The following is a 13,025-nucleotide window of genomic DNA, read 5'->3' as shown; positions in this document are numbered from 1 at the left end:
TCTTTGATCCTTACAAACTGTGTGGTCCGCTGTTCGAATCCCCGTCCGGCAAAAGGTAAAATTAAAATAAAAAAAAATCATACAATTGAATAATTTCTTCTACAATGTTTGTATAACAGAAAAAGGTGCTAAGAACTAAAAAATCTCGTGGAAGTGAGAAAGATGTGTGGGAATATACAATTGGGCAGAAACAAAATTTTGAGCATTCAGGTCGAAAACCTATGTTGTTAGCACCTATATTACCTGTTTATTTTCATAATTCATTATGATTGTAAATATATAAATAAATAAATAAAATTTTGAGCACAATATGTTTGGGAGAATTTTTTTAAGCATATAATATTTTTGGGTGCAAAATTGTTAAAATTTCATTACTATAGAAAATTTTGTTAAAATTTCATTTCTATAGAAAATTTTGTCAAAACTTTATTTCTATACAAAACTTTGTCAAAATTTTATTTCTATAGAAAATTTTGTCAAACTGATTTATATACGTATTTAATCGGTCTTTTTTAATTTAATATATACCACGTATGGACTTACTTACATTTAGAAGACGGTGTTAGAAGGTTTTAAGATACCTTGCCATCGGCAAGCATTACCGCAACTCAAGTAATTCAATTATGGATGGCAGTATTTAGAAGAAGTTTCTAAGCAATCCATTGTGGAGGGTACATAAGCTTCGGCCTGGCCGAACTTACGGCCATATATACTTATTTAAAACTCAATTAACACTTTAATTGGAAACATTTTCGTGAAATTTTTTTTCTGTGTTCTGACCCAGAATACATCATTGTGCTAACTTTGAAGTGTATTGGACTGAAACTGTTCACAGACAAACGGACATGGCTAGATCGACGCAGGGGCCTGAGCAATATTGCCAAAGACGCCATGTATTTATCTCGTCTCCTTCTGGATGTTGCAAACGTATGCGCATATGCACAGAGTATAAAAACATTGATAAAAAAGTAAAATTGGTGATAAAAATGTTTTTTTTTTTTGTCATTTTCTTAAGTTTTGAAAACTTAGAAGTTATGCCCTGGAAAGAACCTTGGCATCATGCTGAACAGCTCATTTAGTTGGACTGATCACGTTAACTATATTAGTGGTCAGATTTATGCAAGACTCAGAAGTCTTTGGTCTACACAGATGTTGACCCCTTTGCCTATAAGGGTACTTTTGGCAAAAAGTTACTTGATGCCTGTTTTATTGTATGGTTGTGAGCTTTTTGATAGCTGTGATGCTGCATGCAAACGTAAGCTTAGTTTGGCATTCAATAACATAATTAGGTACGTTTATGGTTTGAGGCGATTTGATCATGTATCTCAGTTCCGCGGGCGTTTATATGGGTTGGATCTTGACGGTTTGTTTGATTTTAGGCTTATGATGTTTCTCCATTGGATAATTTACTCACACGAACCATTTTATTTATATGATAGGATACGGTTTGCTAGGTCTAACAGAGGAAAAATTATTGTTCCAATTCGGTGTCAAAGTCATGTTTCAGATTGGCATTTCTACATAAATGCAGTACGCCTCTGGAATATATTACCTCATAACATTCAACTGACAAGCAACACAATGCAATTTAAAAAACGTTTCAAATGTACAATAAATATAGTAAATCAAAATCAGTTTCATTTATATTTTTTTTTTTAATAATTGTTAATTATCTTCATTTTTCTTTTTATATATTAATTTTGTTTTTTTATATTAATTCATTCATTACTTTTTCACTCATTTAATTTATTACTTTAATTTATATTTTAATTTTTGTTCTTAAATTTATTTATACACTTTATTTGTCATTTTTATTTTCTTTTTTACTCAAACAAACAATTGTTGTAGTTAAGTTCATTTCTGTTTTTTATGTTCAATTTATTTTATTTTAATTTAATAATTTTAAATTAATAATATAAGGATGTTATTGTTGGACACTAAATGCCTGTACTGTAATTATAAGAATTAATTCTTGTTGTGCAGGTTATTAAAATACATAATAAAATATTAAAAAATATTTGTCCAATAAGAAACCAATGAAAATTCCATTGTAGATTATCTAAATTTGCTTTACTCCTGAACTCACAAATTCGATAGCCAAACCACTTGTTTGAAGCCCTTTGTTTACTGGGCAGATTTTAGATTAAAATCTGATTGACATTGATATTGACAAGAGTCAATATTTCCTAACTTTATTCACTACTTGTAAAAATTGCTCTCAATTTTACTTTCCAAATATTGGCAATTTTGGCTTTATACCAAAACAATTTATTGGGCGTAGAAAAAATTCAAAATATTTTTCTACATAGCTGGGGCCTAGGTTAACATGAAATTCTTCAGAGTATGATGAACATGGTACTGTAGTATGGACTTTCTTGCTGTGCTTGCTTGGCACAGGTGGTCGATCAATAAGGAAATGAAGTAATTCTTAGGCTAAACACGATTAAGTGAAAATATTGTATAACGGTATACAAAAACAAATCAAAATAATTGAAGAGAGTAATAGAGAGTCCCTCAAACTAAAACTGTTTGGGAGAGAGAGAGCAACTATATTTGTCAATGGGTAAGTAACTGTGTAAGTGTGAGTGTATGTCTTTAATAAAACTGACCATTTGATTGGCCAAAAAACAACACTTCTCCATCAAACCAAGGCCAAAATGAAAAAGAAAAGTCTTTCTTCTCTGAGTCTCAATGAACCATTGAACGTAACGACACTCCTACGAAATAATCGCTGTTTTATTTGGCTGGCTAGGCATGAGCATATGAACAAACACTCGAACATCGCTGATAGTTGACATCAAAAATTGAGCAAATCGAAGACCTTTTAATTAATATTTGATAGGCAAAACTCGAAGAAAGAAGAATGGCCATATAAAAAGCTCAGTGGCCACAAATGACATTTACATATTCAGTTCACCAGCCAGAGGGTAACGTACCATAACAAACAACATCAATTAAATTGCGGAGCGGAGACTTAATAAAACGTTTAGCGCAGCAAAGGATTACGCTTAAGGGATAAGGATGAATAGATTCTATGTTGTAGTAGTCGGTGTTTTGGCTGTGGCCACCGCAGCCTGGGCACAGCAGCAATCGGCCACAGATTTGGCATTTGACATGTATCATACATGCCTGAAGGATTTCAGTACGAGTTGTGTCCAACCCAAAGCCATGAGATGGTTCAATAATGCCCTGCAACAAGATGAGGTCATGATTACCGATAAACTATCGATTGTGCGTACAGGTCGAATTTTACGTAATACCCATCAACAGAGAGCCATGGATCCACAAGAGAGAATGTTCCAAGAAATTGATAATTACTTGGCCACACATTCGTTACGTATTAAGGCTCCAGAATATTTCCAAAGTGCTGAGGCCCGGTCCTTCGTACCAGACTTTTTATTAAATAATGCCTTAACCAAGGGTGGTGTTGTTCCTCTGGCTGAACGTGATACCGAAGGTGAGTTGTACTACAAAAGTGATCATTGTAAAAAGGAGATTTGATTTCTAGTGATTTAAATCTCTTTTACAAAACAAGGTCGCGGTATGATCCGTAAAGCTGTATTGCCTTTCTTGTTGGGTCTTAAATTGAAGACTACTGTCTTGGTACCCATTGCCCTTGCCTTGATTGCTTTGAAAACATGGAAAGCTATGACTTTGGGTCTTTTGTCTTTGGTGTTGTCGGGAGCTTTGGTGGTCTTCAAAATTGCCAAACCTAAGGTAATTGAATAAAAACATTAATTATTTAATAATATTTAGAAAACGCTTCAAATTCTATAGCAAAATTCATCTAAAAATTTTAAAATCATTGGTATTCAATCTGAATTCAGATTGGAAACATAGAAAAGGAACATTTATATGAAAAGAAATTTATATGAGTACATTTTTTTCTGTGTTTTACATATATTTTGTCTTCATTGTCGACATAGATAGCAACAGTCTCCAACGTCGTTAAAAAACTTCAGTGATCCAATTAGAAAACACAATACTTTTTTGTGAATGATTCTTGTTTTGATTAAAGTTAAAGAAATTATTAATAATTAAATAATTAAAATTTTAATCAATTAAATATAAATTTTTTTTATCGAAAATTTTTTGTACATTAAATTAATATTATAAATAATTGGAAAGTATTCGGTGATATTTATTTCTGTGAAATATTTGAAAGTGTTTCCAATTCAATGTAGAATGTGAATGATTTTTATTTTAATTAAAAAAAAATTATTGAATCAATGAATTTTAGTCAAACCTTTTTTGGAAACCAAATGAAAATTTTTAATTAATTCGGAAAAACCGGTGAAATTTATTTCTGTGAAATATTTAAAAATATTTCGAATTCTATATAGAACATTCCTCTAAAAATTTTAAAATCTTTGGGAATTCAATTTGATTTCATATTAGAAAAAAAGGAATCGGTTTGCTTTTTTCTTTAATTAAACAATTATTTGAATAAATTAAATTTTTTATTTAGAATTTTTTTAAATTTAATTAAAATTCTAATTGAGAAAAATTGATGAATTCAAATAGAAATTCAATGATTTTAAAATTTAAAGAGAAATTATATATAAAAATAACTATATATAATTTCTCTTTAAATATTAAAATCATTGAAGAGAAACAATTTTTTTCTTTGAAGTATTTAAAAATGTTTCCAAATCTATACAAAAAAATTGTCTAAAAATTTTAGAATCAATAGAATTCAATTATTCATTATTTATTTATACAAATAAGAAATAAATTAAAATATTAATATACAAGTTAACTTAAATTTCAATTTTTATTAAGAATAATTCGGTGATATTTTTTTCTGTGAAATATTTTACAAAGTTTCCAATTCTCTATAGAAAATTTCTCTAAAAATATTAAAATCATTTGAATTTAATTCGAATTCATATAGAAAATTAATTAAAATTTTAATTTAGATTATTTTTTTAATTAAATAGAAGTTCTAATTGAGAAAAATTCAGTAATATTTTTTCTCTGAAATATTTTAAAAAGTTTCAAATTCTGTATAGAAAATGTCTTTAAACATTTTAAAATCATTGAAATTATTTAAAAGTCATTGAAATTTTAATTTAGATTTTTTTTAAATTAAATTTAATTTTTAATTGAGAAAAATTCGGTGATATTTTTGTCTGTGAAATATTTCAAAAGGTTTCCAATTTTATATAGAAAATTTCTCTAAAACTTTTCTGTGAAATATTTAAAAAAAGTTTCCAATTCTCTATAGAAAATGTCTTTAAACATTTTAAAATCATTGAAATTACATGTGAGTTCATATAGAAAATTAATTAAAATTTTAATTTAGAATTTTTTTTAATTAAATTTAACTTTTAATTGAGAAAAATTCGGTGATATGTTGTTTTCTGTGAAATATTTTAAAAAGTTTTCAATTCTCTATAGAAAATTTCTCTAAAAATATTAAAATCATTTGAATTTAATTCGAATTCATATAGAAAATTAATTAAAGTTTTAATTTACATTTTTTTAATGAAACTTAAATTTTTATTGAGAAAATTTCGGTGATATTTTTTTCTGTGAAATATTTTAAAAAGTTTCCAATTCTCTATAGAAAATTTCTCTAAAAATATTAAAATCATTTGAAATTAATTCGAATTCGTATAGAAAATTAATTAAAATTTTAATTTAGATTATTTTTAAATTAAATAGAATTTCTAATTGAGAAAAATTCAGTAATATTTTTTCTGTGAAATATTTTAAAAAGTTTCAAATTCTGTATAGAAAATGTCTTTAAACATTTCAAAATCATTGAAATTATTTAAAATTAATTAAAGTTTTAATTTAGATTTTTTTAATTAAATTTAATTTTTAATTGAGCAAAATTCGGTGATATTTTTTTTTGTGAAATATTTAAAAAAGTTTTCAATTCTATATAGAAAATTTGTCTAAAACTTTTCTGTGAAATATTTTAAAAAGTTTCCAATTCTCTATAGAAAATGTCTTTAAACATTTTAAAATCATTGAAATTAAATGTGAGTTCATATAGAAAATTAATTAAAATTTTAATTTAGATTTTTTTTTTTAATTAAATTTAACTTTTAATTGAGAAAAATTCGGTGATATTTTTTTCTGTGAAATATTTTAAAAAGTTTTCAATTCTCTATACAAAATTTCTCTAAAAATATTAAAATCATTTGAATTAATTTCGAATTCATATAGAAAATTAATTAAAGTTTTAATTTAGATTTTTTTAAATTAAATTTCAATTTTTATTGAGAAAATTTCGGTGATATTTTTTTCTGTGAAATATTTTAAAAAGTTTCCAATTCTCTATAGAAAATTTCTCTAAAAATATTAAAATCATTTGAATTTAATTCGAATTCATATAGAAAATTAATTAAAATTTTAATTTAGATTATTTTTAAATTAAATAGAATTTCTAATTGAGAAAAATTCAGTAATATTTTTTCTGTGAAATATTTTAAAAAGTTTCAAATTCTGTATAGAAAATGTCTTTAAACATTTCAAAATCATTGAAATTAATTAAAGTTTTAATTTAGATTTTTTTAATTAAATTTAATTTTTAATTGAGAAAAATTCAGTGATATTTTTTTTGTGAAATATTTAAAAAGGTTTTCAATTCTATATAGAAAATTTGTCTAAAACTTTTCTGTGAAATATTTTAAAAAGTTTCCAATTCTCTATAGAAAATGTCTTTAAACATTTTAAAATTATTGAAATTAAATGTGAGTTCATATAGAAAATTAATTAAAATTTTAATTTAGAATTTTTTTTAAATTAAATTTAACTTTTAATTGAGAAAAATTCGGTGATATTTTTTTCTGTGAAATATTTTAAAAAGTTTTCAATTCTCTATACAAAATTTCTCTAAAAATATTAAAATCATTTGAATTAATTTCGAATTCATATAGAAAATTAATTAAAGTTTTAATTTAGATTTTTTTTAATTAAATAACAATTTTTATTGAGAAAAATTCGGTGATATTTTTTTCTGTGAAATATTTTAAAAAGTTTCCAATTCTCTATAAAAAATTTATCTAAAAATATTAAAATCATTTGAATTTAATTCGAATTCATATAGAAAATTAATTAAAGTTTTAATTTAGATTTTTTTAAATGAAATTTCAATTTTTATTGAGAAAATTTCGGTGATATTTTTTTCTGTGAAATATTTTAAAAAGTCGAATTCATATAGAAAATTAATTAAAATTTTAATTTAGATTATTTTTAAATTAAATAGAATTTCTAATTGAGAAAAATTAAGTAATATTTTTCTGTGAAATGTTTTAAAAAGTTTCAAATTCTGTATAGAAAATGTCTTTAAACGTTTTAAAATCATTGAAATTATTTACAATTCATTAAAATTTTAATTTAGATTTTTTTTTTAACTTAAATTTAATTTTTAATTGAGAAAAATTCGGTGATATTTTTTTCTGTGAAATATTTTAAAAAGGTTTCCAATTCTATATAAAAAAATTTCTCTAAAACTGCAATTCAATATAAATTCATGTAGGAAAAGTAGAAAAGGAATTTTTACGCAAATACAAAATTAATTATATTAAAATTTGACTAATAATAATAAATACAGCACACAAAGAAAAGAAAGAGAAAAATATTTAACAAAATTTTAGACAAATGGGATTCTAGTTAAAAAATAGTTACTTCAAAGGCAATTCAGAACTCAACACAATTAAGACATTTGTCTAACGTCTATTTTATTTGCTACTTAGGAAATATATTTAAAAACAAAAGAACACTTTATTTGTTTAAAATTCCTTTCCTGAGAAATGAGAACTATTCTTTCAGTGTCTCACATATTCTTTATCTAAATGAAAACTCATCGTAATGTTCTTAATATTATTCAAATTAATTGTTGAAACTATTGTGTCTAAGGTTTGATAATAATTTGAATTCAAATTTCATTACTCACAAAAGAAAACAATTTTTCAGAAAAAAAAAATCACGAAATTTTTTCCAATTAAAGATTTAATTGAGTTTTAAAAAATATTTAATTAGAAATTTAAGAAAATCCAAAAAATCATTTGTTTATTTCCCTTCACAGAAAAATTGTTACGAAGAAATTTTATAGGCTTGAAGTTGAAGGAAAATTTTTCAATATGGATATAGTGATGATTATATGCAATTGTTATGAATTATTAATTAGCCAATTGGTTTTTGTAATATTTTTGTAGCTATAAATATAAATTTATTTGTTTTTATATTAATTTATAATTTAAGATTTCTAAATTATTTTGTAATTTTAATTTTTTAATATTTACGACGATAAGGAAAACCCCTGAAATTTTTGGATGAATTCTTTAATTGTTTCATTAATTTATTATATTATAAATTTATATAAATTTTAATAATATTATTTATTACCATAGATTTATAAAATTAGATTGGATCACATTTTGCAAATTTTTTCTAATCAATTTTTCTCTCATCTCTTTCCATAGATTGTCAACTATGAAGTTGTCCATTATCCCCACCATCATGAACACATTGAGCATATACCCCACCACTATGAGCATGTTGAGCATATTGTACCACACCATGTGGAACATATTGTACCCCATCATTTGGATCATCATGTAGATCATCATTTGGAAATTCCACATCATGTTGAACATGTAGAACATTTGGAACATGCTTCTCCATCTTGGGATCCTCATGCTTGGGCCCGATCATCGCAAGAGACACATGGTGACGCTCAAGACATGGCTTTTGCTGGACAAAAGAAGCGTTAATAACGATGAGCGATGTCATCACCAGCGCTACTCCATCACCACCAATACCATTTTAGATAATGACGTAGAAGATGATAATAACGATGACAACGACGACGACGATGATGATGATGATGATTATGCCTCATTTTATTTATATGGAAAAATTATTTATTTATTTATTTATTATTGTTTCTGTAGTTTGTAAGTTGTAAGAAGACCTAAACAAAACAAGAAAAAACGTATGCAAATTTCCCAAAGATTTGTTTTCATAAAAGCCAATACGAAATTAATGGATCATCATTTTGTATTGGTCTAAGCGTAGAGATGTTGTACAAAGTGAGATCGTAATAGTGATTTGCTTTATTTATTGTAAATATTTATTTATTGATTTGTTATCAAAATACCAAAATGACATTCTAAAAAAGGAATTTTCAAAAAGAAAAGCACCCAAAAAAATGAAAAAATACAAATAAACATTTAAAACAAAATCTATTGATATTCAATTTGTAATGGGGTTCAATGGACGGGTCCAGTAAAAAAGAGCTTCCAAAAAATTGATTTCAATCCGGAATTCATGATCTGAAAATAGTACAAATCTGCAATACATTTTTACACTAACTACTTGACATCCTTCTCAATAGAACTAAAACACAAAATTATTCAATTTTATTGTCAAGAATATTCTTTCATTTTCGGCAAAATAAGTACTAAAGGGTGATTCTTTTGAGGTTAGGATTTTCATGCATTAGTATTTGACAGATCACGTGGGATTTCAGACATGGTGTCAAAGAGAAAGATGCTCAGTATGCTTTGACATTTCATCATGAATAGACTTACTAACGAGCAACGCTTGCAAATCATTGAATTTTATTACCAAAATCAGTGGCAGAAAATCCGCTTTTTTATCGACAAATTTTGTTCAGCGATGAGGCTCATTTCTGGTTGAATGGCTACGTAAATAAGCAAAATTGCCGCATTTGGAGTGAAGAGCAACCAGAAGCCGTTCAAGAACTGCCCATGCATCCCGAAAAATGCACTGTTTGGTGTGGTTTGTACGCTGGTGGAATCATTGGACCGTATTTTTTCAAAGATGCTGTTGGACGCAACGTTACGGTGAATGGCGATCGCTATCGTTCGATGCTAACAAACTTTTTGTTGCCAAAAATGGAAGAACTGAACTTTGTTGACATGTGGTTTCAACAAGATGGCGCTACATGCCACACAGCTCGCGATTCTATGGCCATTTTGAGGGAAAACTTCGGAGAACAATTCATCTCACGAAATGGACAGGTAAGTTGGCCACCAAGATCATGCGATTTGACGCCTTTAGACTATTTTTTGTGGGGCTACGTCAAGTCTAAAGTCTACAGAAATAAGCCAGCAACGATTCCAGCTTTGGAAGACAACATTTCCGAAGAAATTCGGGCTATTCCGGCCGAAATGCTCGAAAAAGTTGCCCAAAATTGGACTTTCCGAATGGACCACCTAAGACGCAGCCGCGGTCAACATTTAAATGAAATTATCTTCAAAAAGTAAATGTCATGGACCAATCTAACGTTTCAAATAAAGAACTGATGAGATTTTGCAAATTTTATGCGTTTTTTTTTTTAAAAAAGTTATCAAGCTCTTAACAAATCACCCTTTATTTTCAATTAATTAATTTGTTAATTTGTTTCTATCTTGCAAAACTTCATGAAAATGATATTTTTGCAATATAAAGGCAAGCTAAAGTCTCCCAAGATACCCAGGAAAACTTCACATTACCAAATAATCTTGGAGGTAACTTAATTCAAAGGCAGCCACCGTGATGCAAAGGTTAGCATGCCCGCCTTGCATACACAAGGTAGTGGGTTTGATTCCTGCTTTGACCGAACACCAAAAAGCTGGTGACGTTTCTGAGGGTTTTAAATCTTCTCTAAGTGATTTCACTGCAATGTGTAACGCCGTTTGGACTCGGCTACAAAAAGGAGGTCTCTTGTCATTGAGCTTATCAAGGAATCGGGCAGCCCTCAATGATAAGAGAGAAGTTCACCACTGTGGTGTCACAATGGGCTGAATAGTCTAAGTGAGCCTGAGACATCGGGATGCCACCTAACCTAATTCAAAATTAGTAAACAATTACAAAGAATGCAGTTTGATAAAATAAAACAAGAAATCTATTGGCTAATAACTCAAACATATGATATTGGGATGATAAATGATGTTGACGAAAAAGTACTAAAAATGTATTTGAAGCCAAAAGGTACTAAAATTACATAATATCAAATTTATAGACTATTGTGAAAGTATACGTATATTCAAATCTAAACCGACTTGGATTTTTTTTAGATTTTCTAAAAACAAATCTTTATACCCTTCACCACTACTGTGGTACAGGGTATAATAAGTTTGTGCATTTGTATGTAATGCCAAGAAATAGTGGTCATAGACCCATCTTTTAGTATACCGATCGGCTTAGAATTAAATTCTGAGTCGATTTAGCGATGACCGTCCGTCCGTCTGTCTGTATATGTAATTTTGTGCACAAAGTACAGCTCGCAATTTAAGTCCGATCGTCCTCAAATTTGGCATAGGGCCGTTTCTTGGGACAGAGACAATCTCCATTGGTTTTGGAAAAAATCGGTTCAGATTTAGATATAGCTACCATATATATTTATCCCCGATTTGGTCATAGTTAGCGTGTTTATCAACCGATTTTCTTGAAATACCGTACATCCAAATATTTTATGAATCTCGAAAATCTTGCAAAATATCATCCAAATCGGTTCAGATTTAGATATAGCTCCCATATATATCTTTCGTCCGATTTAGACTCATATGACCACAGAGGCCAAAGTTTACTACCGATCTTCGTGAAATTTTGCACAGAGGGTAGAATTGACATTCTACCAATGCTTGGTAAATTTGATTGAAATCGGTTCAAATTTAGATATAGCTCCCATATATATCTTTTGTCCGATTTGAACTTATATGGCCACAAAAGCCAGAGTTTTGCCGTGAGTTTTTTCAAATTTTGTACAAGGGGTACGTTTAATAGTATCGTTAAGTGTGTCAAATTTTGTTAAAATCGGTTCAGATTTAGATATAGCTCACATATATATCTTCCGTCCGATTTGCACTCATATGACCGGGGGGGCCAAAGTTATACTCCCATTTACGTGAAATTCCGCATAGATAGCAGAATTATTATTCTAACTTACATGTCAAATTTAGTCAAAATCGGTTCAGATTATATATAGCCCCCATATATACGTACACCAGAGCTGGGGAAATATGGTAGACTGTTACACATTTTAGACCCATTTTCAATGGAAGTTCCCTACAATTAACTGGATAGCATTAGCCGATTTAAATATTAATTCTAGAGATTTTGTAGAAGTAAAAAATTGTCTCCTTTATATAGCTTCCAGCAAATGTGAAGTAGTTGAGATGGTAACACAAATTTTGGCCTACATAGGGGTGAAGGGTATAATATAGTCGGCCCCGCCCGACTTTAGACTTTACTTACTTGGTTTTTGTATAATTTTATTTCTTTAGAAAATTTTGTCAAAATTTTATTTCTTTAGAAAATTTTATTTCTGCGATAATTTTGTAAAAATGCTATTTTTATAGAAAATTTTGTCAAAATTTTATTTCTATAGAAAATTTTGTCAACAATTTATTTCTATAGAAAATTTTGTCAAAATTTTATTTCCATAGAAAATTTTGTCCAATTTTTATTCTAACATATACGAAATTTTGTCAAAATTTTATTTCGATAGAAAATTTTCTGAAAATTTTATCAAATTTTTATTTCTTTAGAAAATTTTGTCAAAATTTTATTTCCATAGAAGAGTTTTTCAAAATTTGATTTTTTCTTTGCAAAATCTACCAAAATCATTTTTTGTAGAATTCTAATAACTGTGGCAACCGGCTCAGGGGCCAGCTCTAAGCATTATTGCTAAAGATGCCATGTGTGGTATAGACAATGTTCCTCTCAAAAACGTTGAGATCCTGTAATAAAGGGTGATACGGTCAAAATTTGGTCAATATAAACTTGACGTATTTCTTTCAATTTTGCATTTAAAAAACCTGAACACCCCTCATTTTGAAGGTGTGTGTGTGTAGAATGTTGCTCCTATTTTGATTTTGGAATTCACTCTTCAGTTGTCAAAATGCCGTCCAAGCAAGAAGAGCAGCGTATCAAAATTTTGATCGCGCATCGCGAAAATCCGAGCTACTCGCACGCAAAGCTGGCAAAATCGCTAAAAGTTGGCAAATCAACCGTTAGAAATATAATTAAAGTGTTTGGGGAACGTTTGTCGACAGCCAGGA

The 13,025-nt window shown here is 28.0% G+C and overlaps 1 protein-coding gene across 1 annotated transcript; it reads left to right on the top strand.

Moving 5' to 3' along the window:
- Nucleotides 1-2,926: 2,926 nt before the first annotated feature.
- Osi18 (DUF1676 domain-containing protein Osi18) lies at nucleotides 2,927-9,199 on the top strand. The gene is made up of 3 exons (XM_075288387.1): nucleotides 2,927-3,457; nucleotides 3,536-3,717; nucleotides 8,439-9,199. Exons 1-3 carry the CDS (start codon nucleotides 3,022-3,024, stop codon nucleotides 8,727-8,729), a joined length of 909 nt encoding a protein of 302 aa, XP_075144502.1. The 5' UTR covers nucleotides 2,927-3,021; the 3' UTR covers nucleotides 8,730-9,199.
- Nucleotides 9,200-13,025: the final 3,826 nt, after the last annotated feature.

This window comes from Haematobia irritans, chromosome 1 (genome assembly GCF_050003625.1).
Source record: "Haematobia irritans isolate KBUSLIRL chromosome 1, ASM5000362v1, whole genome shotgun sequence".
Lineage (NCBI taxonomy): Eukaryota > Metazoa > Arthropoda > Insecta > Diptera > Muscidae > Haematobia > Haematobia irritans.
Note: the sequence above shows the minus strand (reverse complement) of the source record. Positions and strands in the feature narration are given on the sequence as shown.

Excerpts from the sequence above, each read along its gene's own strand:
- Osi18 (XM_075288387.1), top strand. The coding sequence starts at position 3,022 with ATGAATAGATTCTATGTTGTAGTAGTCGGTGTTTTGGCTGTGGCCACC. Across the intron at positions 3,458-3,535 it reads GGCTGAACGTGATACCGAAG|GTCGCGGTATGATCCGTAAA; the intron begins GTGAGTTGTACT and ends TTACAAAACAAG. Across the intron at positions 3,718-8,438 it reads TCAAAATTGCCAAACCTAAG|ATTGTCAACTATGAAGTTGT; the intron begins GTAATTGAATAA and ends CTCTTTCCATAG.